The following is a 27,061-nucleotide window of genomic DNA, read 5'->3' as shown; positions in this document are numbered from 1 at the left end:
ATAGAGAAAAATAATAATGATAATGAGCGTGAGGAGTAGAGGAGATGATAGGATTTATGCGCACGAATTTTTGTGCTTTTTGTTTTTCAAATCATATGTTTGATTGAGCATGGGGTTTATGTGCACGAATTTTTATCTTAGAACAATCTTGTGCTGCAGTTTTGACTTCCGCTTATTTGTCTCCTTAATTGGATTTCAGGCACTAGCAAAGTTTGTTCTCACTTGTAAGATGGAGCGAGATATAATTTCCAATTTTCTAATTAAAAGGAGAAAAAAAGGATGTAGGATGCTCCACCAGAAAAGTTGAATTAGATCGGTTACCCACCATGCTGAACCATTCAGCAACTGCTCATCTAAAGGATTTAAAAAAATAATAATTACAATATATATATATATATATATATATATTCGCATCTTATTGTTTTGTACTCGATAAGTTCAACAAAACAAAGCAGAGCACCTAGAAAATCCCAATGTAAGAGATGGATGATGAAAATTGCATTGGAATTTTCTTCTCCTTGCAATGGCCTATTGATTGTTAGACATCATGAAGCCAGTTAGAGCATACTCAATCATACTCTCTATTTTTTAGTTAAAATTTAGCTAAAAAAACTACAAAGCTATTTTAAGAGCTCACTATAAAATTTCAACTTCAACCATGCTCCCTAATTTAAAGAGTCATAAATGTTTTTAATGTTTTTAATGTTTTTAAATTCAATTTTTGAATAAAATGTAGACACAAAAGCAACAGTAAAAAATAATTTACTTTAAATAAAAAAACATTTAATTATAGGAAGTCACTAGGAATCTTTTCTCTCTCCTTAGATTTAGAAGCTCATAAAAGTCTCCCTATTTTAAGAGCTAAATAAGGAGCACGGTTAGAGGTGGGTTTTTTCAATTCCTCCTAAAATATTAGCTAAGAAAGTGGTTTAAAGAGCCCATTGTGGATGCTTTTATAAGACAAGTTTTTGTATTTACCAAGGAAAAACAAGGGTCATGATCACGAAACATCTAAAACCCAAAGCTAAGCGGGTGTAGTTAGCTATCATGAATGGCTTGATTAGACTTTTGACCCAATAATATGGGTGAGGAACATTGTCATTGTGGGCGCAGATAGACAGCAAATGATTGAAAAAAGAAACATCTCAACAGCGTTGATTGAAGGAACAAGGCCTAGAAGTAATAATGACATGTGTGAAGAATATGATCATCCGATTCTGGATCAACTACGTGCTCCCACCATAATACCAAACATATCAACCTTTCAAAGAATTTACAGACGCGAAAAATGAAAAAGATTTTGATGAACCAAATCAAATCAAGGGCAGATATAGGCTTTGCTAAAGCTCATATATGTTGCAAAATGGAGACAACACTACTCAAACTCGTGCGTGTTCAATATAAACCTGTGTCAGGAGCCCATAACAAGACCTTCCCGAGAGATATTGGTAACCCGAAGAACAGCTTGTGCACTAAGAGGCGAGAGTTTTGATTGACAAAAGTTCTCCCAAGAGCTCGGTTCTGGATGCTCAGATACTGATGCTGAAGTGAGATCATTAAATTTCTCATAAACAGTTTGCAGCTCCAGGAGGAGAATTCGAGCAGCCTCCCTAGACTCCGGAAGCTGGTCACTAAGCTGGGATGCAGCTGTCTGAATGAATTTGTCAATCCCATAAGCTTTGATGCCTTCAACGCCCTGTTGACAGACACAGTATAAGTGCATATAACAGGAAGAAATCAAATGCACCCTGTTTTGATTATCTCAAAACGTGCAAATATGTGATAACTGACATAGTAGATAAAAGAAATTGAAATGGAAATGTACATACAACAATGTGAGAAAATAGATTCAATTGTATATGTACAACAGTATAACTAGGTAGACTCAGAGAGAATAATGGTTGACAGGAGAAAACACATGATTGTTGTTCTTGAGCACACATTACGTGTAGAAGTAAATGGGCAAGTAAAGGGGTCGATGGGGCAAGATGAATCTACATAATATAAATACAGGAACAAACAAATTCAAAGAAACTTCAGCACTTGATTTTGAAAGCTAATGAAAGGTTAAGCCATTTCCACCAATTCCAGTTTCACAACACAGAGTCCAAACAATAAGCAGACCCTAAACCAGTATAAAGGTTTATATATGGGCAGATAGTAAAGGGGAAAAGAACCTAATAAGACTCTGCTCCACACAAAAGATACTACATCTAAAGCGGCACAAGAAAACAAGCAACTGCGGATACAACTGAATAGAACTTAGACACCAATGTAATAGCAATTGGGGGTGGGGGGTGAAGGAAATATTACGAAGACCAATCAAAACATTAAAAGCCAAAAAGTATGAAAGAAAGTAAAATTATATGAGAGCACTGAATTGAAATGCTGTGTGTTACTCAGAAAAATAAATCAATTCACTTTTGATAAACAAATGAAAATTCAATAAACAATGTGGCAAGGAATTGAGCATATATAAGTCCTCATACCAGTCGTGGAACACTTCGGCAAAAGCACATTGATGCCTTTGCTCGAACTCTAGGATTTTTGTTCTTCAGATACGGTTGCAACTTTGGTAACAGCAACGGAGGGGAAACCCAAGTGGTCATCGCTACTAAAGCTCTCTCGGCTGCTTCACATACAAATCGTTTGTCTTGTGAAGACTTAAGAAGCAGCTGTAGAAGCTGCAAGGGTCGTGTTTGATTAAATTGGGGAAAAATACTAACAATTAAATCGAATATAAGAGCCGAATCCTTTACTATAAAAACAAAGCAGACCAATATAGCAGCAAAACTTCAAAGAATTCAAGTTTACCAGAGGGTCCAATGAATCAACTACAAGATCGTTGTAAGCATTGAAAATATCTGCAGATGTCATAATTGCAGTTTTGCAAACAGCACTTCTTGGATTTTTCAGAGACCTTACCACCAGTGAGATCACATCTCCCCTATTGAACAAAATGATGACAATAGTTAAATCGGTCAACACTGACAGTCATCAATAACACATACTTCTGACAATCAAGAGCATTATGTAAGAACATGACACTTACAACATATCAAGCATGGCTTCCTTATGAAATATAGAAAACCGACGCACATTATTGAGTGCTTCACACAGCAGAACCCAATCTTTAGATTCTAGTCCAGTTACGAGTGTCTGAAACATCAAACAAGAAATGTATGCACATCATACAGTTAGCTACATACATACACATATCAATGCATAGTCATCAGGGGCGAAAGGTCAGGTTTACACAAAAACATTATGAGAAGGCATATAATGAATACCTTGAGACTTGTATCAACATCCTCTAGATCATTCAGATTCTCTGACTCAATGTATTCTACTTCTGCAATTCCAACCTCAACACCAGTATTCGCAACTTCGGCACCATTTATAGAAAGTGCACCCAAAGCAGCAGTGGCTTTCTTCTGGCATTCTTCCTGATTTTCATTAGCATTCCCAGCTAAGGGCTTAGTTATGCTCCCTTTGCTAGAGCTTTCATTCTTCTTCTCAGATCCAGGTATGGCGTTGAGATCTCTCAGAGCTGTCTCTGACATTACTTTTGGCTTTCAACTCTGAAACAAACGAATTACGATGGTGAACAAGCAAACTCGAATGCAATAAAACAGCATCCACAATAGCAAATAATATAGATAGAAATTCAATTCCAGTTGCTTGAAAGATCCAGAAAACCACAAGCTCATCCTCCAATTCTCTAATGTATTATGAAGATACTACAAATAACGATAACAATACGCGGAACAAATTACATTACAGCTAATGCAAATCGCCTCCTCAAAGTTTCTCCTGAACGAACAAACGATGAAACCAAAATTCTTCCAATAACCAAACAGTATCAGTAAAACTGAACCTAGGAAAAGATCTAGGGCTCCAAGCACTAGCACCATGCTAAATAAATAAACAAATTATAATAAAAATAATAAAAACAGTGAAAGATGATGACGATTATGATGATGGTGATGATGAAGTTAAAAGGTGAGTCTGAGCAAACTACAAGATCTCGCGGTACAGTCCCTAATCGTACTAATTTCCCCTTCAAATCGGACAATTTATTCCAATTCTACAGTGGTTATGGATGGGATTTGAGCTTCAAAATAAAAACAAAAACAGCAGCATCAATTATATGAGAGAGAAAGAGTACCAGAGAGAAGTAGAAGAGACTGATCGGACAGAGAGTGAGGAAAATGCGATCGAACAAAGAGCAGGCGTCAAACAAGCTTTGAGTAAGTCCACACTCAGAAAATAGGCGGACTTTAAATAAGAGATTTTTTTTTGCTTCTGTAACCGTCGAGACTTGGGCTGGGCAGACAGATGATGAGACTCGAACGACGCCGCTTATGGTATTTGGGTTAAAAAAACCCGACCTGGGCCGGCAGACTCGGGATCCTGCATGTGACCGCCTCCCATATCATATTAATGTTGTGTGTTGCGATTTTGGCATCTCATACGCCCACGGTTTTCACCTTAAATTTCTAAAACGCCACTGCCTCTCATTATTGTCGTCATCTTTTTATTACAAGACATTTTTTTGGGTCGTTTCCTTGTTTGGAACTTGGATATTTTTGAACTTGACGCTTCAACACAGGAAAATGAAATTTTGGCTTGCAAATTTGAAAGCAAATAAATAACGTAAATTTTTGGATAGATGCTCTATCATATTGGTGCGTCCACGATTTTTCGTGGACAATTTTAAATTATTGGGAAATAATGGGTTGAATTCGTGTTTATACAATTGATAGTTTTTATTTATAAAAAATTCTATGATTACATTCATAATTCAGTTAAAAAAATTATTAACCACAAAATACTATTAATTTAACATCAAAATTAAGACAATTTAGAATTTTTTCATTAACGATCACGCATGATATAAGAAATTTTGGCATATGCATCTCAACAACTCTAAATTGATACAATTGATAGTTTCAACTACTCTAACTTAACATGATATACGATGAATGGGATTTAAAACTGATCGCTGCTCCAATCAACTAGTTTAATCCACCTCTATATGATTTGATTATTATTTATGAACAGGGGATTGTTCTATTTCATAATTTGAGAATACATTATGATCATATGGTATGGTAACCCAATTATTAAAGTGGCGATGGCCCGTCTTCGTATAAAGTTTTTGGAGTATGGTTCTAAAACACTACAGCCACCAAATGCGCGCCAATGCTGTCGGTGCACCCGCCCCTTCCTCATATTTATTTTCTGGGGATGAGAGAGGATGTGTGGGGATGGGATGGGGCATCTATTACTTATTAGTTTTTCCATTTTCATCGCAATCACCCATTTTTAGCCACATATCACATTTCTTTTCCAACTTTGAACTTTCCATTTCGTAAATGACTGCCTAATTTGCTTAAATATTTATTTTTCTTGCCAAAGCAACAAAATGAGTTCTTAGGTGTTAAATTTTTTTTTCTTTCCAAACTTTGCTGGTTGTACTTGGGGAAGTACCAAAAATAAAAATCATATAAATAAATTTGACAAACACCGTATCTTCAATTTGAAAATAATAACCATCCATACACATCTTTCCTTTTGAGTATGTAACGGGAGAGAGAAACTATTATCTAATGGAAATAACAATTTTTTACTATTCTCGATCAATAACACAATGACACGTGAAAAACATGTAAATTTTTTTTGGTAACTAGGGAGAGGGGTGAGCAATGATGACAACAGCCGCACAATATGGGCCAGCAAATTCCATGTAGACAAGTCCATATTAAATATGGGCCAAGAAGCCACAAGAGCAACATCTATAAAAGCTCGGGGTTATCTGGATTGGGCTTTTCTATATTCGTCTTATCAGATAATCCACCGCTAATTAAATATTTAGTATTTATTATGGTAATGGTAACTTATTAAATATTCGTCTTATAAAATTTCAACTCTAGTTTAGAGAATTATGAATGCTTTAATTCTCTTATAAAATACTTTAGCATAAATACTTTATCTTCATATAAATTATTAATAATAAATATTTGATATTAAATAAATACTTAAAATAATATTAAAGTAAAACAACATTTAATTATAAGTCATTACTCATATTTAGGAGCTCCTACAAGTTTCTTTATTTTAGGAGGTGGATAGAGAGCATGATTAGAGTGGTGTTTTTTCAAGTCCTCCCAAAATTTTATCTAATCATACGATTTAAAAAACTCATTGTAAATGCTCTAACTCATATAAAAACTTTGAATTACACCTAATGTATAAAGACTTTTCGATAATAAATACTGGAAATTGTTTAAAATAGTATTGGCACTCTCTACTTTGCTGAAACCACCATTCATCAAAAGTTTATCCTATATTCAAAGTTTATCTATGTTCAATCTACCCCCAAAAATCTCAAATTTCCACAGTTGCTTCCATTGATAGACCCTCTCCATTGTCGCTAGTATTGGCGTTGACACCAATTTCCCATCCCCATCCCCCACCACTCTCTCTCATCCCTCTATTTATCTTTCTCTCTATCATCTCTCTTTGTTTTTTCCTAACGACGACTATGAAGTTCTAAAGTGTGGTTGTCACATATTATAATATAGGTAGAAGACATGTTTCATATAACATGCACTTAGGTGTAATATTAATATATAGATACACGTGGTATAATATGAGTGGATCGATAAAGTAATTTTATCAAGTTAGACACATGTCATTTACGATGATGAGAAATCCAATATGAAGTTTGTGGAAAAGGCAATTATGTCAAGTCATAAACTACACTGCCAATTCTTTTACAGTGCATGAGCTAAATACATCTCAAACACTAGACATTTGTCGTGAATACATAGCGATCATATTCCATTCATGAGACATATGGTATGATCACTTCATCCCACATTTTCCACTTGTCATATTGCAAGTAAGTAACTGTATTGTCATATTGCAAGTAAGTAACCGTATTGTCATTTATTTTGTCGTTAATGCACTGAATCTATTGCATCGGGTACCTCCCTTGCATTTTTCATGAGATCATTTATTTGTTGTGAATGCACCGATTCCGTTGTATTGGAACTCATGTCTACATATTTCATAGGAGGTATGCGATACGCTTCCACTTTGTTTGACATCTCACACTTGTCACTTCATATGAATAACCACAAATGCATCGAGTAAATGCATCGAGTTTACTATCACGCCTCATCTACATATGTTACGAGAAACCAAATGACACCAAAAAAATCATAGCTAAAATAGACATTACACCTCCAATTTACACATCTTACAATGGAGATGCTTTTAGCACCATCCATGATATATTATATATGTGGTATATCCAATCTATTAACCCTACTTCTAAGTAAATTATTATTGTACAGAAAAGAGGATGCACATAACATGTGATTAAAAAGAGACGTTGAAAGAGCAGAGTCTTCTAGGGACTGTAAACCCAGGCGGTTCTCGTGTAGATTGCATCATTGTACTGTTTGGAAAGGCAAGTCCAGTCTAGGTCTCTCCTTATAGGTCCACATGTGCAGCTGTCGTTCAACAACAGCGAGTACGCGCATATAAAAAATCCCCGGTGACTCCGCCCCACTTTACCCTTCTCATCCATTTACAACAGCAACAGCAACAGCAACATCAACAGCACTCACAGTTTCAACAATTAAAGAAAAAAATAAAAGAGAAAGAGAGAGAGAGTCAGGTCAGGGCCCTTCGATACGGTCCTCTTTCGGTCTCATTTCTGTCTTCTTTTTCTCTTTGTCCCTCGAAACCCAAAACCAAAACCAAAACCAAAACCTCTCTCTCTGTTTCGTTGTCAAATCTCAGCCGTCGGATCCAAGCAATTTTCCCCAGGCTCTGAACCCCAACAATGGTTCGAGCGTCACATCGGAACTCACCGACCTCGAGCTCCGAACCCCGACTCGGATAATGGAACTCAACGATTCAACTAGCGACGAACTCAGAGACGCCAGGCCCGCCGCCGCCGAGCCCACTCGCTCTGTGCTCGGCATCGATCTCAATGAGATCCCTTCCCCGTCCGAAACCCTACCCGATTCTTACGACGTCGTACGCTCTTATCACGACCATCCTTCTCCGCCGCCCGGCGGTCCTGCCGGTGTTCCCGGCTCGGCTCGCGGCTCCGCTTGCCCTTCCTGCGGCAAGCCCGAGGTTCGCGGCCACGTGGTCGTCTGCGACGGCTGCGAGCGCGGTTTTCACCTCACCTGCGCCGGAATGCGCGGCCGCCAAGCCGTGAATTTGGAGGAATGGGTCTGTGAGGAGTGTACGGGCACTGGGGTTAGGAGCAAGCGCTGGCCGCTTGGAGTTAAGTCCAAGCAGATTCTGGATATCAACGCTTCGCCGCCGAGTGACGTCGACGACATTGAGGAGTTGCGCGATTTGAGGTAGGTGGTTTCAAACATTTGCCAAGATATTCAATTATTAATTTTTTTTTTTGCTTTTTAAAGTTCTGCTTTTGATTCCAGTTCCCCCCCAAAAAAAAAGGGTTCTGTTTTTTGATTCTTTGAGCTCGTATATGCAAATTAATTTAAAGAGAATGATAGTAAAGGCTTTTTAGTATCTCACCAAGAATGCCATCCCTTGATATTTTGTGGTTACCACATTTCCCATCATAAATTACTTGACTGATTTGGATGCTTATTTCCAAGCCATGCCCAAGGACCCCTGTTCACCATGTTAGTAGACTAGTGCTTGTTCCGGCACTAACTTGCTATCAGTGCATGCATGCAAGCATATGGGCCATGCTAGTGCCATTATTTAGTGACTGCTATGGAATTTACCAGTTTGGCACAGGGTTCCCCTTTTTTTTGCACCCATAAGTCCAATTAACAGGCTTGATGTTTGCTTCCCTTGCTCGCTCTCGCTCTGCACGTGACATACAAAAGCCACTAGCTTTGCGTGCACTTAAGAAGTTGTAGTTTTGGCATGGAAACTCTCCACGTGACATTCGAAACCAACTAGCTTCACATGCACTTAAGAAGTTGTAGTTTTGGCATGGAAACTGCCCACTTGACATTCGAAACCCACTAGCTTCACGCGTGCTTAAAGAGTTGTAGTTTTGGCGTGGAAACTCCCTTCCAAATTGATACATTTGTATGTTAATTACATATTTCTTGTTTACCGGGAACATTTTTCTTTTTAAAAAAGTGTCATTTTAAAAATAGGTGAGGCCTGTTTTAAGCTTCTTTTTTATAACTGCTTTAAATTGGATTGTGGAGTGGGATTATTGTATACATGCTAATCTCTCGTATAAACCATGTACGAAAACTAGAAAAAAGGGCAGCTTTCAACTTCTATTTGGACCTTTGGTATCCTTACAAAGAAATTTAAGTAGAATAAAAAAATTTCCAAAATGATTTTGTATATTTATTTACTTTTGAACAGAAAGAGTTTGCCTTTACACCCTGGAAAAGGATGAAAATATCGTGAATATAGTATTGGTACTCAAATGTACGGATATATTGATATCTTTTCCGATATTTGTGACTGCCAATTTTTCGTGGTTGATGGGTAGTTTTATTAGGATTTGGTTTGGATTAGATTTGATTTAAAACATTTATTAGGGTTGGGTTTGTCGTCCTTACGTCTTCTTCCTCTTCCTTCTTTCGATTTCGAATCAATATTGGTGGAAATCAAGCATTTCTGCTCTGTTGAAGGCCGATATAGGGGAAATCTTGGGGATAAAGGGGAAATCTTGGATACATTGGGGAAATTTCGAGGATACACTATCGGTTTGTCGGCAGATATTTTCATCCTTGCACCCAGGTAGCCCTGTAGATCAACTTCCATATTATGCCTTTTGTTGTTGTTCTCCACCTTTAATCTGCCACCACTAACGCAAATAAAAAATGGGGCGGCATAATGATGTGCAAACTATTTGCCTTATTTCTTGCATTGTCCACATGCATTTCTAACATTTTTGTCGCCTGTAGGTTTTGCCACTGCTTTAATTTCTAAAATTAAAATGGTAAAGTTATTCTGTATTATGGATATTTTCTTGCATTTTCTAAACTTATCATTCTTGCCTCTTTTGTCTATTACTCATTGGTTAATATTTTATAAATTTCTTTAAATGCATGTTGTCCATAAGTAGTTACTGCCTAAACTTATTTTGATTATAGAAAGCACACTCCCGGTGGTAATTCTTTTGGTGGCAATCCATTTGGTGCCCCAGTGACATATTCAAACTTCTTGTACCCTGGAAACGGATTTGGCTTGGAAAAAGCTTCTGCAGTAATGACACATACGGTTAAAGTGGGATTTGAAGATATATTGCAACATACACAGACAATGGGTGGAAGCTTTGAGGAAGTAGATTTGAGGTTCCCTCTTGGAAAGCATAGGAGTAGTAATAATGCGTCTATTAGAATACCATCTCGGAGTCCTAGTGAGATATTTTTACAGGCTCTCAAAGATTTTGTTTCTGAGAGGCATGGTGTACTAGAGGAAGGTTGGCATGTAGAATTTAAAGAGTCAGTAGGCAATTGTGAACCATATTTAGTGTACCGTGCTCCAAATGGGAAGACATTTGATTCAGTATATGAAGTTGCGTATTATCTTGGCTTGATGCCTAACTGCAATTCTGTGGGATCTGAAATAAGAAGGGAGGGGTCTCTGTCTAATACAGAAAAGACCTATCTACCTAGAAAAAGAAAGTCAAGACTATTATACACCAATGGATTGGCTGAAAATAAGGAGCTATCTTCCAATGGTCTAAGTATGGAAGCTTCTGCCTGTGGTTTGGGGAATAATGTAAAACTGACAGAAGTTGGTGCAGAAGAAAATGGTCGCATTGGCTCTCAGCAAAACAATGTAAGTTTATATGTTCTCTATTTGTTGTAGTGTAAATTTAATGATGATGCTCCATAAGCACCGTAGTGTGGAGGTCCTTTCAGCTAGTTTTGTTTTGTTGATTCTTGTGTATTTTTTTTCTCTCCAGGAGGGACTTCCGGTGCAATTTGAAGATTTCTTTGTTCTTTCTTTGGGTGAAGTTGATACAAGGCCTTCTTATCATGATTCTAACCTGATCTCCCCTGTAGGCTATAGATCGTGTTGGCATGATAAGATTACTGGTTCATTATTCGTGTGTGAAGTTTTGGACGGTGGTGATTCTGGACCTCTTTTTCGGATCAGAAGGTGTTCATGCTCTGCATTGCCAATTCCTAATGGTTCAACTATCCTCTCTAGGCCACAACTTGGTAACTTTTGCTGTCACATTGATCAAGAAAGTCGTGACCCTACTTGTGATAATGATGGAAGCATACATATGATTCTATCAGATCCTTCTCCACCTATGGAAAATGATATTTTGTCTTGCCTGAGGAGTTGGTCGGAGGAAGCCAGTGATGTCCAGACATCAGCTGAATTGCAGTTTGAAGATAATTCTGGTTGTGGAAAACCTGGAACTCTTTCATCTGCTGATTTGGGTGCAAGGGATGACATTGGTGAGATTTCAATAGAAGACCATTCTTCGTCTGCAGCTTGGGGCATGATTTCACAAAAAATTGTTAATGCTTGTTCTGAAATATTTAAACAGAAAGGCATTTTTAAATTTGTCTGTAAGCATGTTGAAAATGCCCAGGGCTTCCAAAATGGGGTTATAAGAAACGAGGATGACAAAGTGAACCATACTCCATTGGACAAGTTTTGTAGCTCACCAGTTTCTGTTAGCATTCCGTCTGTAATTCAGGCGGACGACGAACCTGGCTCGTTTTACGACATATTAGCGAAATGGCTGGACCAGGATAGATTTGGATTAGATGTCGATTTTGTGCAAGAACTTTTGGAGCAGCTTCCTGGTGCCCAATCCTGTTCTCAATATCAATATCTTAGCGATAGAGGTTTTAATTCTACTCAGCTAACTGTGGGAAATGGGCTTCTAGTGGTTGAAATGAGAGCTGGATTGCATGGTAAAGAAGAAGAAGTGTTAGACAATTTGTTTAGGAGGTCCAAAAAAGCGAAGTTGGTCAAGGATCATCCACCTCCTCTTGGGAAGCCATTGTGCTTGAGGTTTCCTCCCGCCCTTGTTGGTGACGTTTATCAGGTATGGGGTGCTTCTTGCTGCTTTGCACTTATTCTAGTTGTGTTAGTTTTGTGTTTGAGATACCACATGATTGACAGGCATGAAACTTATTGGTCCTCTTTTTATCTACTCAGGTTTGGGAACTATTGTCACACTTTGATGAAATTTTGGGTCTAAAGGAGGCGTTCTCTTTGGAAGAACTTGAGGAGGAACTAGTTAACCCTTGGTTCGGTAGCTCAGATCGTACAGAGAAGTTTGGGAGGCAAATCCAAGGCTCTCAAGCTTTAAATTCACATAGAATTGATTATACTAGTGGACAATTATCTTCTAGCTCCGAGTCTGGCTTGGCCGTAGCTGGGAATAATCCGCATGCGTTCATACACATGGAAACTGGAGCGATGAAGGAGGCAGCTCAAGCTAAGCTTGCATCTGTTACTTACAGCAGATGTTCTGGCATAGCTTTGACAAAAGCTCATGCATCACTGCTAAGAGTGCTCATAGGTGAGTTGCAGTCCAAGGTTGCTGCCCTGGTGGATCCAAATTTTGATTCTGGAGATGTGAAGTCAAAGCGGGGAAGGAAGAAAGATGTTGATAGTTCAATTCCGGTGAAAAGAACGAAGCTTAATATACTCCCGATTAATGAACTGACTTGGCCAGATTTAGCACGGAGATACGTCTTGGCCGTTTTAGCCATGGATGGTAACCTTGAATCTGCTGAGATTACCGCTCGCGAAAGCAGTAAAGTGTTTCGCTGCTTACAAGGTGATGGTGGGGTGCTCTGTGGCTCTTTAACTGGAGTAGCTGGGATGGAAGCAGATGCACTTGTAAGATCAGCTCTTATCCCTTTATGGTGCTTTAGTATTCCGTCATTTAGTGCTGTGGAAGTACTTATGTATTTTTGCAAATGAACCACCTTCTAGAGAGAGCTACATTATATTATCTTGATTACATAGAATATGACTACCCCCATCTACCGTGAATACATACCTCTTTAACATAACAAACTGCACCTGCCCATTCAGAACAAATGAGAAGAAAGAAATGTCCATAAATTCAGTAGTTGCTGGAGCCCACACCTCACTCTAACCTGTAAAGAATTCACTTCCTACCCTAAGCTTTCCTGAGTAAGTTCTTGTATTCCTTAATCAGCCCAAAAACCGCAATCACTCCATACCTCCTTAAACATCAGGCATAACTATATCTTCAGCATTTGACCCTGACGAGGGATTGAACAAGTTGCTCTCTTAAGAACAAATATAATATCTAGATTAGCTTTTAAATGTATCTGGCCTTCCCTTGAGACTGTATCTTTTCGCACTGACAGTTGTTGTATATGACTGATAATTTTCAACATGTTAGGCTGCATATAAGGCTTAGTTGGTTGAATAGTTACATTCAGAAATTTGTGACATTGCAAATTGTTTGAGAGTACTCTTCTATTGTGAATTATAGGCAATACTCTGCTCTAATGTTAGAAACAGCATTTACTTGCTAGGATGTTGGCTTTACCTGTCTCTTCTCGGTTCCAGTGAGGGTTGATTCAGTTCATCTGTTCAGTTGCTGTTACTGCAGTATTATTTATCCTTTTCTTTTCTTTCCTGTTTTTATGCATCATTCTCTTAAAGTGTCGGTCTGGTGCAATGACATGTGAAAAGAATGCATATTAATCCTCTTGTTTCTTTACACTTCAGTTGCTTGCAGAGTCTACAAAGCAAATTTTTGCTTCATTTAACAGAGAAAATGACGTACTTACAATAGAAGAGGAGGTGTCTGATGGTGGAGCAGGTGCTAATGAGAAGAATTTGGGGAATGGTAGTAATACGCCAGTATGGGCACAGGTGCTGGAACCTGTTAGAAAGCTACCAACTAATGTGGGAACAAGAATCAGAAAATGTGTTTATGAGGCGTTGGATAAGGATCCACCTGAATGGGCAAGGAAAATACTGGAACATTCAATCAGTAAGGAAGTTTATAAGGGCAATGCATCAGGACCTACAAAGGTGTTTTCCTCAGTAACATTGTTATTGCTTAACCATTGCTTTTTTCCTGGATCTGTACTTGATAAGAATATGAAAGTTTGTTGGGAATGTCATGTGTGAATCAGCGGAATTTTATTGTGTTATAATATTCCTTTCAACTGATATTCTGATGCTGTAATTTAATTTACAGTTTCGGGATGCAGTAAATTTGCTCATAAATTTACCTTACAAATGAACCACAACTTATTAGTTTCATAAGTTTTAAAATGTTGCTTAACTTTCTTAAGTTAGTGTCTTCTTTTTCTAAACTTAAATTGGAAATTTGCTTATGCACTCTCTTTGAATATCTGCTGTAAAATGTCACTGAATTCTTTTGCTTGATTAGGTGCATGGCAGCTTTAGGCCATCTTAAAAGTATTTTTTGGCTGAGTACCCAAGAAGGAATATTTGTGAATGTTTGCCGAACTTGCTTCTTGCTTCATTTTGTTCCTTCTCTTCCTCACCCTCTAATGCTTAAACATTTAAAGATCGTGTTATAAATTTAAGAAGAAAAGTCATTGTACACTGGCATACTAAACTTTTTTTTGAATTGGTTGAATCTCTTGCGTGATACTAAACTAAGGATTAAGGTTTTGGAACTCTCTCCATATGCCAAAATTTTGTTTAGCAAGTTATTATAACCATTGTTCTAAATTGGACACCTTTTCTTGTTGATTGCACACAGAAAGCTGTTCTTTCAGTGCTAGCAGATGTATCGGGTGAAGGCTTGTTACAAAAGGCTGAGAAGGGAAGAAAGCGGAAAATTAATATATCTATTTCTGATGTTATTATGAAACAATGTCGCATTGTATTGCGTCGTGCTGCTGCTGCAGATGACACAAAGGTTTTCTGCAATTTGCTGGGAAGAAAGCTGATAAATTCAAGTGATAACGATGATGAGGGGCTTCTTGGATCACCGGCCATGGTATCTCGGCCTTTGGACTTCAGGACTATTGATTTGAGATTGGCAGCTGGATCCTATGGGGGATCACATGAAGCTTTTCTTGAGGATGTCCGTGAGGTTTGTTTTCTATGACAATGAGATTTCTTGCAACATCCATCAATGCAGACTTATCTTTCGAGTGACCTTAGAAACAGTACTGAAACTTTAAGGCTGTAAATTGTAGTTTACTATAATTTCTATGGTTGTACATAGATAAGTGTACATGTTAGTAAAAGTGAATATCTGGTCTTTTTCATAATTGTGCTGTATCCCACCTTTTTAACATAGTAAAGTCCACTAATTCTGATTGTTACTTTCACTTTGCAGCTATGGAGTAATCTACGAATTGCTTATGGGGATCAGCCTGATTTGGTTGAGTTGGCTGAGACGTTAGCCCAAACTTTCGAAACATTATATGAGAAGGAGGTGTGTACCTTTCTATCCCTTCCCAATACCCTCAGCCAGGCACATTTATGTGCAGGCTATTCACTTAAGTTCCTTCCCAGATTCAGTTGTTCTCTCCATGCAGGTTATTACACTTGTTCATAAGCTTGCAGAGACTGCAAAGTTGGAATGCTTAAGTGCTGAAAGGAAAAAGGAAATCGATGATTTACTTGCTTCCACAAGTGGGATTCCCAAAGCCCCTTGGGATGATGGAGTGTGCAAAGTATGTGGCATTGATAAAGATGACGACAGCGTACTGTTGTGTGATACTTGTGATGCTGAGTATCATACTTACTGTTTAAATCCTCCTCTTGCAAGGATCCCAGAAGGAAACTGGTATTGTCCCTCTTGTGTTGTTTCTAAACAAATGGTTCAAGATGCATCAGAACATCATCAGGTCATTAGAAAACGCCGTCGTAAAAATTACCAGGGAGAAGTTACCCGCACTTACTTGGAGGCACTTGCACTTCTAGCAGTGAAAATGGAAGAGAATGAGTATTGGGAATTCAATGTGGATGAGGTTTGTATATTGATGCCTTTATGCATATTCTTTTTCTAGTCATACTACATTTGCAAGATGGCTAACTACAAGAGATTGCATTGTATTATTGGTCTAGCCAAATATTTGTGGATCTGGCATGGCGCCAGTTGAAAATCACCCCATTTTCCGCTTCAATCGAAGCTGTACAACAGTGGAGCTCTTCATTTCCTTGCTTCTCTTTGCATTTATGCATGCTGATTTTTTCTGGTTGTTGAAATAGTGCATGCCCTTTTCTGGCTGTGCTCTTTACTTCTAAGCTTTTATAGCATTGTCTTCACTTATTATATAGCTAACAAGCAGAACTTCTAAGATTTTACTATAATGGTGGATCAGCTGGTTAAATACTCTAAACTAGCAGTTGTCAGGATGTTATTCTGCATTGAAAACAGCCTTGAAGAGGTTCATTTGGGCGGGTATAAGTGTGGTCTCAAAGTGTGTCCTTTTTCACCTTGCTAATCTTCACAGGCTTGGATAGACCCCTGGCAAGTTCTCGCCTTCCAGATGTGTTGGCTCAAACTTTGGACTGGGTACCATTTGTGCTTTGTTGATCATTACGACAGCGAAGATGAAGACTGAAAGCCAATTAATAATAATTTTTTTAACAAATGAAAAGAAATGATAAATACATACACTTAGCATTCAATATTTCTGTTTTTTCTTTTCAGATACACAACTCTTCTTTTCTTGGACCCCCTCCCCCTTCCCTCTCTTCCAACCCAACTGTCTGTATCATTCACATGTTGTAAATGATAACATTTTAATATAATATATAACCATGAGAAAAAAAATTGATTGTTGCCATGAGATGGGTATTCCATGCTGGTATAAATGTGCTAGGTCACTTGATAGATTTGTTGTGTTATCTAATCTTTCTGTAATAAATTATAAACTTAACAACTTTCCCATCTGTGCTTGCAGAGAACATTCCTGCTTAAGTTCTTATGTGATGAGTTGCTTAATTCAGCTGTTATTCGTCAACACCTTGAGCATTGTTCTGAGACATTGGCAGAGTTGCAGCAGAAATTGCGGTCTTTATCTGCAGAATGGAAGAATCTCAAGTCAAAAGAAGAGATCTTGATTGCAAAAGCTGCAAAGGTTGATCCAAGTCTCGAAGAAGATGGTGTAAAGGAAGGGCTTTCTACTTCGGTTGAAAACCATGAAAAAATTGTTCTTCAGGCACATGCTCTGAGTGGCAGGTCTAACTCCTTTAATGTAGTCTCCGATGATCTACCAGCACTAGAGGGTGCTCGAGGGTTAGATAAACACCCATCTGCCAGTAATGCAGAATATAGTAGCCAACATTCTGTAGATACTGAAGCTAGGGCAAAAGATGTCCATGCTGCTGTGCATGACACCAGTACACCAGGGAATGTTTCTTCAAATGCGGCTTCTGAGAAAAGTGACATATCCTCAAGACTAATTGAGTTCCCTTCATCAAATTCTTTGCCACATGAAATCAATGGCTCTATTGGAAAAATAGGTTGCCTTGGTCATGCACAAGACAATATGGAAATGGATGTATCTCTGCCTTTAGATCAGCAAGGAGTTTGTATCCCTTCAGATGTGAGGAGTAATCATGTGGGTCAGCACACGTCACCTGCTTCTGTGAATGAATCACAATCCTACCACCTTGAGTTGAATTCTGTCAAAAGTGAATTATCACTTTTACAGGATTCAATTACCAGTATAGACTTTGAGCTTTCAAAGCTGTCCGTACGAAGGGAGTTTCTGGGAATTGATTGTCTGGGTGGCTTATACTGGGCTTCGGGACATTCTCGGATTGTTGTAGATCGAACCGTGTCAGTGCAGGATGGGATGAATATGACAGATGGCAGAGACCCCGTCTGGAGGGGTTCTGTTATGCAAAGTTGTGCTTCAACTGGTGTGGATAGTTCTTTGCCGTTAGAGGGGTCTAAAGCTGGCTGTCCGTATTTATTTGAACCAAACAGTGCCGTTGCTTTTAGTGCACCTTGGGTTTCTTATCAAACTGATGCAGAAATTGATGAACTTATAGGTTGGTTGAAGGATAAACACCCCAAGGAAAGAGAGCTGAAAGAGTCGATATTGCAGTGGAAAAAGTCAAGGTTCCAAAAGTTTCAGAAAACTAGAAGCCAAAGTCAGGATGAGCTCCTAACTGCTATTTCAGTGGCTAGAAATGGTGAAAAAACTGAATCTGATTGTCTTGTTACTAGGGCAGCCACTTTGCTGGAGAAGATGTACGGTCCATGCTCAGAGTTGGAAAACACTGACATCTCAAAAAAGCGGGGTAAGAGGGCTAGACTAACCAATGATGAGAGAATGTACAGGTGCGAATGTTTGGAACCCATTTGGCCCAATAGACATCATTGCCTCTCTTGCCACAGAACCTTCGTCACTGATGCTGAACTGGAGGGGCATAATGATGGTAGGTGTGTTCCATTTTCAGCAGCCTGTGAGAAGGGAAAGGAAATAAGTGATTCTTCTAAAGTTAAGGGAAGTTTAAAGTGTGAGATAAATCGGGAAGATTGCAGAGGTGAACTAAACAGTGTTGAAAGTTCCAAAAGCATGCATTCTGAGCTTAGTGCGAAGTTGATAAAGTTTCAGAACGGAGGGTTAGTCTGCCCATATGACTTTGAAGAAATCTGCTCCAAGTTTGTGACAAATGATTCAAACAAGGATTTGATACAGGAAATAGGTCTTATAGGTTCACAGGGAGTTCCATCTTTTGTCCCATCCTTATCTCCTTATCTCAGTGATTCTACACTACAGTTAGTCACTCAGAAAGATGTCGGTGTGCACAGTAATGGACCAGGGGCTGCTGAACAGCTAGTTTTACAAGGAAAGACTAATGTTGATATTGCAGGCTGTAGCAGTCTATCCGGGAAAGGTGGTGGGTTGCTAAATGCCAACATCCCAACTTTGGGATGTCTGGAAAAAGGAGAGAAGAGACCCTCAGGTAGTCATTCTTCTGTTGTGGGTGCTGGTCGCTTCTGTGTGGTCCCCCAGTCTTCTTTGAGGCCCTTAGTTGGCAAAGTTTGTCAGATCTCTAGGCGACTCAAGATCAATCTACTAGATATAGATGCAGCACTCCCTGAAGAAGCTCTTAGACCATCAAAGTCACACTTGGAAAGGAGATGGGCCTGGCGTACGTTTGTTAAAGCAGCAGTGACAATATATGAAGTAAGTCTTTTATTCCCTCGATCCTTTCTTTAGATACTACTTTCATAATCACTACTAAAATTGTATTACTCTATGGAATACTTTCAGCATTTTAGATTAATCTTCTGTAAGCTAAATAACTAGCTTTTTTTATTTGAGGTTGTAAAAGTTCTGTTAATAATTCAGTTATTATGTGGTGGAGCATTCTTAAACCCTTATAGGATTCAGCGGTTAGGCTCACCATCTAACTGTCAAATAATATGATAAATATCAAATAAATAAAATTTTGGCAGTTTTCTACCCAATAGAATTCTATAGCATTTTAGCAGAGATTTGTCTGTTGGTTGGAGATTTGATAGTAGCTTGTTATGGTGTGATTTTTATTACTTTTAATAGAATATACCAGTGAGTGAAAGACACCTGAAATTTCCTATTCTTTGGCATAGGTGAAAGACAATAGTGTATTTTAAAAAACCTTCAGTTATTCTTTGCATAATATTTTGTTAGTTTATTTTCTGTGGTAACTTTTTATTTGTTTGAAGGATCAGTATGTTTATTTGTATCTCTCTTTATCACTTTCTTGTTATGTTCACTACTATGTATATCTGTACCGTTAAGTCCATAGATTTGGCAAGATTGCAAATAACACGCTTTGCTTTTCAGATGGTTCAAGCGACAATTGTGCTGGAGGACATGATAAAGACTGAGTACCTAAGGAATGAGTGGTGGTATTGGTCGTCATTCTCAGCTGCTGCTAAAATTTCTACGTTGTCTGCCCTTGCCCTGCGTATATACTCCCTTGATGCTGCTATCATGTATGAGAAGATGTTTCCTAGTTCAGATCCAGCGGACAAGTTGGAGCCCAGCAGCGTTCTTGACCTGAAGCTGCTTCCTATTTTGGATTCAACAGAAAGAACTAAGTTAAGTAGGAAATCTAACAAGAAAAGGAAGGAACCAGAGGGTTGATCTTGGGTTGTATGATTCTGAATTTGTGGAGATTAATCCAGACAGGGTTGGTTGGTACAGTGGCCATGAAGCAGCAGTAGACAGATTTTGTGGGTGGAAATGGTCATGGAACCCCATTTTGGGTTGGGTTAGGTTGGATCAGAATTGAGCAGACTACTAGTTTGGAAAAATGAAGGAGGTCACTGCTTCTGCTGCTGCTGAACCATGTATCATCTGTACATAAAGGTAAAGCTGACATGCTAACTTGGATGCTGGTTATGAAAGCAGTGTGTTCATACAACAATATCTGCTTCGAGGATTCGAGTGAGTGCCCGTACAAATTTGATATGTGCAGATAAAATCCAATTTTGGAATGATTTCTGCCGCAGCTTTCAGAATTTGTTGCTCGGAAAGGGAAAGGGGAATCAAATGACAAATCTTACAAAAAGAGCGAGACCCATATATAGATATAGCGGGAACTAATGTAAAGAAAACAAAAAAAAAAAAAAGCAAAAAGAAAGAAAAGAAATTGGCAAATGTTGAAGTTAAGCAGGTTTAGGCAATATTTCATTCTTTATACACTCTCTCTCTCTCTCTCTCTCTCTCTCTCTCTCGTTTATTTGTGCTGGCTGATGAGTCCCAAGTCTCACTGGCTCAGAGGTGTTGTTTTGCTCTGTTTTCACCTATAATTTAGTAGTTAGGATGTCGTTTTCATTTTTTTAGGGGCTATGCTATGCCATTGCCGGCTGAGGAAATTTTCTATTCAAGTAGTCTTGGGACAGCCTTCCCTTTTGTAGCCAAGTAACAGGTATTAGTAGTAGATAGATGCATTACAAGTCAATTATCATGATTAGCTCAATAGCAATGATTGTTGGGGTTTGCTTTAGTTTGTCTTCGTGGGAAGAATTATATTAAAACTTGGGAGTTTGTCAGCTTTTGCCTCACCCCTACGTTAGATTAGCTTATTTATTGCCAAGCCAATGGTTGCCTTGAGCGGGTGTATGTTAGGACCTAGAAAGCTTAGTAGGGTTTGCAATCAATCTTTACATTTACCCTTGTTATCTGCACTTGACTTTGAGGCAAATTCGTGAATAGGGTAAAATACATTTCTACCCTACTACATTTTATGCCCTCAAATTCTCGATCGCCCCAAAATTTAGATGATCTTGCAAGTTTTTTTTTTTTTTTTGGGGTCAGAAACAGTGCTTTCATTCCATAGGGGAGCAGCCAAAAAGCCAAACCCAGGAAAAAACAAAGCAGCCAACAAGGAAGTCCAAACCACGAAGGGGACAACAAAACCAAAGTGCAATACAATGGATAGGCTAGGAGGGGAAGTAGAAAGACACAGCAGCGCTAGTATCACCGCGTCCATAGGCCTCCTAGACAGAATCAGACTAAACATTTGTTGGAGGACATGGAAGGCCATCCTTATTCAAGATGAACGTGAGAGAGGATGGAGGCCTATCAGCCCAAACTTCATTGCACATCCTCAACTTAGCAAGCTCTGCCAAGTGATCTGCCGCCTCATTTGCGGTTCTACGAATCCAAGTCCAGCTACAAGACCTGAATGCCACGAGAAAATATCTTATGTTACTAAGGATTGGGTAAATCTCCCACTTCCCCCTAGAGGTGTCACCATTGATACTTTTAACGGCTTCAAGGCAATCCGACTCGAAAGACACCCGTTGATCGCCCCGATCCGAAGCAAATCTGCACCCTTCTAGACACGCTAAGCATTCAGCCATTAGAGCCGAGTCCGCCTGAGCCAGCAGAGATTTTCTCGTGCCAGCAGATGATCTTGCAAGTTATTACGAGTCTCTGGGTGTCTCTGAGCTGACGCGACCCCAGTAGAGCAAAGCATGACGTTCCTTCTCTTTCAGCCTCCAGCACGCCGTTCTCAGCATCTCTCTGAGTGCATGAGAAGCTATTCGATGTGTTTGTTCTTTTTCAACGTATTCAAAAATGTTGTTGGAAATTCCGCATTGAATATAGGACAGGCAACGGTTAGAATATAGGACAAGTGGGAAGCCAATACGCCATTGACGAAAACACTAGCATTTATTTTTGGCGCACATATTAATATCGAGTATCTGAGGCACAAGTAAGCTGCCTGCCTCGTACGCTAATATTACACATTTGTATTCGTAAACTGTGAAGAACAATGAGCTCAACATATAGAAACACCCCATACATGCATAGTAGGACACTTTTAATTTTAAGGAAATTATTAGGACCACACCCACCAGCCCATAGACACACCCTCCGCCTGCTGTACCTGCTCCTCCACGGCAGCCGCAAACACATCGGAGAAGTAACCCCGCCCGTCGTCACTGCCGTCATCTTCTTCTGAGTTGATCCCACTATGATGGTGATGATGATGATGAGGGTAATTATTGTGGACGTTGTCCTCGTTGAGAAAATTGTAGGAGTCGCCGCTGTCCACAAGCTGAGGACCTTCGACCTCGTCCACCACGGCGCTTCCTCCGCTCCCGGAACTCAGACGGTCCTCAACTTTGACGCTGCAGCTATATTGCAGACCAGCGGCATAGCTTATTGGAACAGCATCCCTCATCTCATCACCAGCAGGAACAAGAGGGTCGCACTTGTCGTCGTCAGCATGATCAGGTGCAAATGCTGCTGCTTTGATATTGCTGGTCTCCTCTTTAGCTTCAAGTTTCTGGTTTATGGAAACCACCTGCGCATTAATTGATTTCATTTAATTAATTAATTAAGAACAGAAGTTACAGATGATGATGAAATAACCACTAATTACCATCCTGCATCTTATTTTAATCGGAAAGAAGTAGTCAAGGACTAATATGCATCTTTTTTATACCCTATAGTATATTCGTCCTGTGACTCTGAAAGTGGCTTTTTTTAATGTTCAAGTTCAAGGTGGGGTTTACAACAGATGCTATGTTGGATGGAGACAAATGTATATTTGCCAGCTATATATATATATAATAAATTATCAGATACAGACATTTAGACGTTATTATCGTACATACGTTATATATTTTATACCACCCCTCCCTAAACCCTTAATAACGTACGGTCATCCGGACAAAAATGATTTTGAATTGTGTTTCTACACCAGCTGCTTAGCTAGGTTTTCACTAGAGTAATAATAATTAAAGAGTTGATTAAACCATTTTAACCAGATAATTATATAATCTATTCACTAATGAGGAAGCAAGCAGTAGTCGTACCTCGGATTTGAGCTTGTGATTCTCCTTAAGGATAGAATCATAATTAGACAAAAGGGAGTCGTAAGAAGATTTGAGAAGATCATAATCGCGCTCGAGCTGCTTTGTCTTCCAGCGAGCCCTGCGGTTCTGGAACCACACAGCCACCTGCCTTGGCTGCAGCCCCAGCTTCTTGGCCAGCTGCGTCTTCCGCTCTGGCTCCAGCTTGTTCTCTGTCTCAAAGCTCTTCTCCAGCATATGCACCTATTCATCAAAATTAATTTAACACTAATTATTAATTAAATTAGAAAATAATCAATACTTTCTAATTAGTCACTCAACCCACCACATCCATCACTTCATTAATTATAAGTCAAAGCAGAAGCCAACAAAATTTAGATAGATCAGATCAGATTCCCACTAGCAAAGGAGAGACCTTGATTTTCATGAATTTGATGCTGATAAGGTGAATATGCCATCATCAACATATATTTCATTTTTTGAACCACAATTCATATATTCCTTCCTTATTTTATTTATCCACGATAGTCTAAATAAATCTAATCTAAGGGAACTTACGAGCCAACTGGTTTAATCCACGTCTACTTATATATTATTTTAGACAAATAAATTAACGTATAAGATTGTAGAATAACCTGGTCAGGAGTGAGGCGGCGCTTCTTTTCCGGCAACTGCTCGTCGTAATATTCTTCGTCGAATAGTTCGTCTTGCGATGACGATGAGCTGAAAAAACTTCGCCTCCTCGAGCTTTCTTGATCCATCAATCCCATAACCGATCTCGGCCCTTCATCATCATCATCAACATCCCAAACAACAATATCAGCTAACTAATACTCTCAAAAAATAAAAATTCAAAAATTTACGCAGAAATGATTTCACATAATCACCTCGAAAAACGTGATCAGCATTCCCGAGGAACAGCATGTTGCCACCACCTTGCTGGCAAGCGGACGATGTCGTCGAAGGGTCAAAGAAAAAACGGCACGGCTCCATCGTCGGCCACTGATGATGCTCTGTTCTGGTGAGTTCTGAGCGCGGGTAGGCCAAGGGGGTCGCGCTAGATCTCCGCCGTCGATTCTTGCTTAAATAGTGATGATCAGTACTAATTATCAGGTGGGTGGCCTGAGAATATTATTAGTATGGGCTCTGCTTGTAATTGAGGGGGTGTGTGGGTGTGGAATTAATTAGAAGATCATAATCTTGTGACGGAAGAAACTGGTGCTCCACAGCAACCTCGCCGGAGTCTCCAAGGGGCATATACAAAATCCCATCACACCACCACCGATGTTTTCCAGCTCTCCGCTTCCCAAATTCCTCCGCGCCGGAGTTGGATATTATGTGGAGGGAGATTAATAATAATTTAGACGGGTTTAGGTCCTAATAATACACACGAGTTATTTTACGCACCAAACCTCCATGAAAGAAAGGTAGGCGGTGCTAATATGAGATTTAGAAAGAAATAAGGATGGGATTTGGAGATCACCGGAGCTTAATTAAACGTCCGGCGAGGAAGGTGATCAGTGTGTGGCGCTTCTAGGTGTTTTTTGCAGCTAAACTTGCAAGAGGCGACTCCATCGCCTTATATATTACTCCCCCCTGTATTTCAAATGACGAAACTGCCCTTTGAAATTGTATTTCACGACACTTTCTTCTTGGAGAGTTGCGTAATTTCACACTGCTTTTGGACTGGAGCTTAATCTGAATGATGGCACAATTTTATTTATTTTAAATTTTTGCCATGACAAAAATGTCTATTTCAGCTTATTATATATAAATATAAGTTTAGCGGTAGATTGACTACTCTCGTTCTGTCTATTTCAGCTTTTGTCATTTACAACAAATTACAAAGGCTTTTTTTTTTCTTTCTAATTTCAATCGGGAGAATATGTACACATCTTCTCAATGCATTTTTTCACTCGACTAGATTTTTTTAGCGAAAGAAGATGTACACATTGAATATTGTTAATCTATTAAACATAATAAAGTTGTGAAATTGCAAATGGGACCACTGCGCATCTGTTCATATGGGGGTGAGTAGGGAATGGGATTGAAGGCTTATGGTGGTGTGGGTGCCAGCCAATCTGGAACGTTAAATAGGGCCCCATGCTTGGAGGTCGGGGGATTGTCGGATCCACATCTCCCAATTGTTGCGTTTGCGATAAACGGTTCTGATTCTCTTCTTTTTAAAATCGTTCTTGACCTGGCCAGCCAAGTATACGTCTGTCTCTCTCTCTCTACATCTTGTCATTTTTTTTAGCCAAACCCTAACTCCAACTCCCTAATTGCTAAATGCATGCTAATGGAGAATCTCAACATTTCATTTTCATTTGTTACTTGTTAGACTAGTCTTTATTTCTTTATTTCTTTTTTTGAAAGAGAAAGATAGAGAAATTAGATATTCGTTTATGAGAAGGAGAAAGTGAAAATCGAACTTCCGTCGATCTGCGAAGTTATCAAAAGAGAGAGAGAGAGAGTTGGAGAAACATCACACAAGAAAAGCCTTTAATAACTGCAAAACCTAGCTGTAAACCCATATCCTTCCCCTATATACAACGTCCAAAACAGAAGAAACAAAAGGAGGGGTGGCGAGGAATATATTGGTGATGTCATGAGTGGCAAGGATTAAATTAAGTTGATATGCAACTTTTACTTTTCTCATGTAAGTTAATGCACGCAGAATATTTCATTTCATATTGCCAATATTTGACGCGACTTGTGATCTCAATCTCAAAAACCATAGACTACATACTTGTTTCGTGGCTACTATTCTCTTCTTTAAGTGACGCTGTCACACTCATGTAAACATATTTATAAGGTAAGGTAGTGGCCAGTCCATATTTTAGTGCTTGTGGTGACATTGTACCACGCACTTATGAAGCAGTTGATTATAATGTTTTCAATACTTCAATTATAGTAGTGCCACAGTTCTCTCTCTCTCTCTCTCTCTCTCTCTCAAATTTACTATAGAATTCGCGACCTCAAAAAAATATCGACTCTAATAAAATTTTATAGTCAAGTTATTTAAATGCGAGGAAGGAAAATAAGAGTATTAACAAATCGATAAAGAGTATCAAGATAAGCGATGCACGTTTGTTGTCGTGTTGTATGTAGACTGAACGGATTAGCAAGCTTCATAATATAATATTATTTAGTTATTTATGTATTTGTGTGTAAACAAAGTAAACCCAGCGAATAAGATGATTGGAGATTGGAGCTAGCAACAAAGGAAAATAAGAGTTGCGTTGCAGGTAATAGTTTTGATGTTTGTGCATGTATTGCATATCGTTGTCATGGGCTTTAGCAACTGCACTTGGAGGAGAACCACGTCGTTATGGGACCCGGAGAATCGAAGCTTTTCTTTTTGTAGTGGGAAATAAAGGAAATAGTCTAAGCTTGGTAGCTATAGGAAAAGAACCAAACATAAACACTTTTAAGGAAAAATTATACTTTGTTTTCTTCTTTTTAATTAAATAATTCCAGTCGACTTACATCAAAGGTGGAAGGACACATTTTCAAAAGGATGGTATACTTTTGCTAGTTTTGTTGTTTGTGTTTTTTTGCCAGATTAGATGTATGTAACAACCTTGCATGTGAATACATCGTATACTATTACAAATGTTTAATGCTTCACTAACTTATTTTTAAAGGAATATATATTAGGGGGAAAGGTTTGACCACATGACCTCAGGTGCAAAAGTAACTGCTTCTAACTACTTAAAACTACAACTCCTTGTATACTTCATTAACTTTGATTCTACGTACCTACGTGAATTATCGTATATTGATTACAAACAAAAA

The 27,061-nt window shown here is 38.8% G+C and overlaps 3 protein-coding genes across 4 annotated transcripts; 1 reads left to right on the top strand and 2 right to left on the bottom strand.

Annotated features, from left to right (window-relative positions):
• Positions 1 to 1,128: 1,128 nt before the first annotated feature.
• On the bottom strand, positions 1,129 to 4,415 carry LOC103329882 (uncharacterized). 2 transcript variants are annotated; one of them, XM_008232404.3, is made up of 6 exons: positions 4,169 to 4,415; positions 3,291 to 3,581; positions 3,053 to 3,159; positions 2,815 to 2,947; positions 2,490 to 2,684; positions 1,129 to 1,696 (listed from the first exon to the last, which is right to left on the bottom strand). In XM_008232404.3, the coding sequence occupies exons 2-6, from the start codon at positions 3,561 to 3,563 to the stop codon at positions 1,412 to 1,414; spliced, it is 993 nt and encodes a 330-aa protein (XP_008230626.1). In that variant the 5' UTR covers positions 3,564 to 3,581; positions 4,169 to 4,415; the 3' UTR covers positions 1,129 to 1,411. The 2 variants fall into 2 exon arrangements, with proteins under 2 accessions (XP_008230626.1, XP_088907386.1); XM_089051260.1 differs by lacking the exon at positions 4,169 to 4,415 and adding an exon at positions 3,777 to 3,796.
• A 3,206-nt stretch (positions 4,416 to 7,621) lies between these two features.
• Positions 7,622 to 20,634, top strand: MBD9 (methyl-CPG-binding domain 9). The gene is made up of 10 exons (XM_089051258.1): positions 7,622 to 8,390; positions 10,128 to 10,818; positions 10,946 to 12,049; positions 12,163 to 12,852; positions 13,720 to 14,028; positions 14,732 to 15,067; positions 15,317 to 15,415; positions 15,519 to 15,953; positions 16,893 to 19,133; positions 19,776 to 20,634. Exons 1-10 carry the CDS (start codon positions 7,918 to 7,920, stop codon positions 20,076 to 20,078), a joined length of 6,681 nt encoding a protein of 2,226 aa, XP_088907384.1. The 5' UTR covers positions 7,622 to 7,917; the 3' UTR covers positions 20,079 to 20,634.
• Positions 20,635 to 22,096: 1,462 nt separating this feature from the next.
• On the bottom strand, positions 22,097 to 24,823 carry LOC103329879 (homeobox 1). The gene is made up of 4 exons (XM_008232402.3): positions 24,151 to 24,823; positions 23,899 to 24,047; positions 23,267 to 23,506; positions 22,097 to 22,752 (listed from the first exon to the last, which is right to left on the bottom strand). The coding sequence occupies exons 1-4, from the start codon at positions 24,254 to 24,256 to the stop codon at positions 22,285 to 22,287; spliced, it is 963 nt and encodes a 320-aa protein (XP_008230624.1). The 5' UTR covers positions 24,257 to 24,823; the 3' UTR covers positions 22,097 to 22,284.
• Positions 24,824 to 27,061: the final 2,238 nt, after the last annotated feature.

Source organism: Prunus mume, linkage group LG4, assembly GCF_029339155.1.
Source record: "Prunus mume cultivar Tortuosa linkage group LG4, ASM2933915v1, whole genome shotgun sequence".
In the NCBI taxonomy this organism is placed as follows: Eukaryota; Viridiplantae; Streptophyta; class Magnoliopsida; order Rosales; family Rosaceae; genus Prunus; species Prunus mume.
The sequence above is the reverse complement of the archived record's forward strand: the minus strand, read 5'-3'. Positions and strand labels throughout refer to the sequence as shown.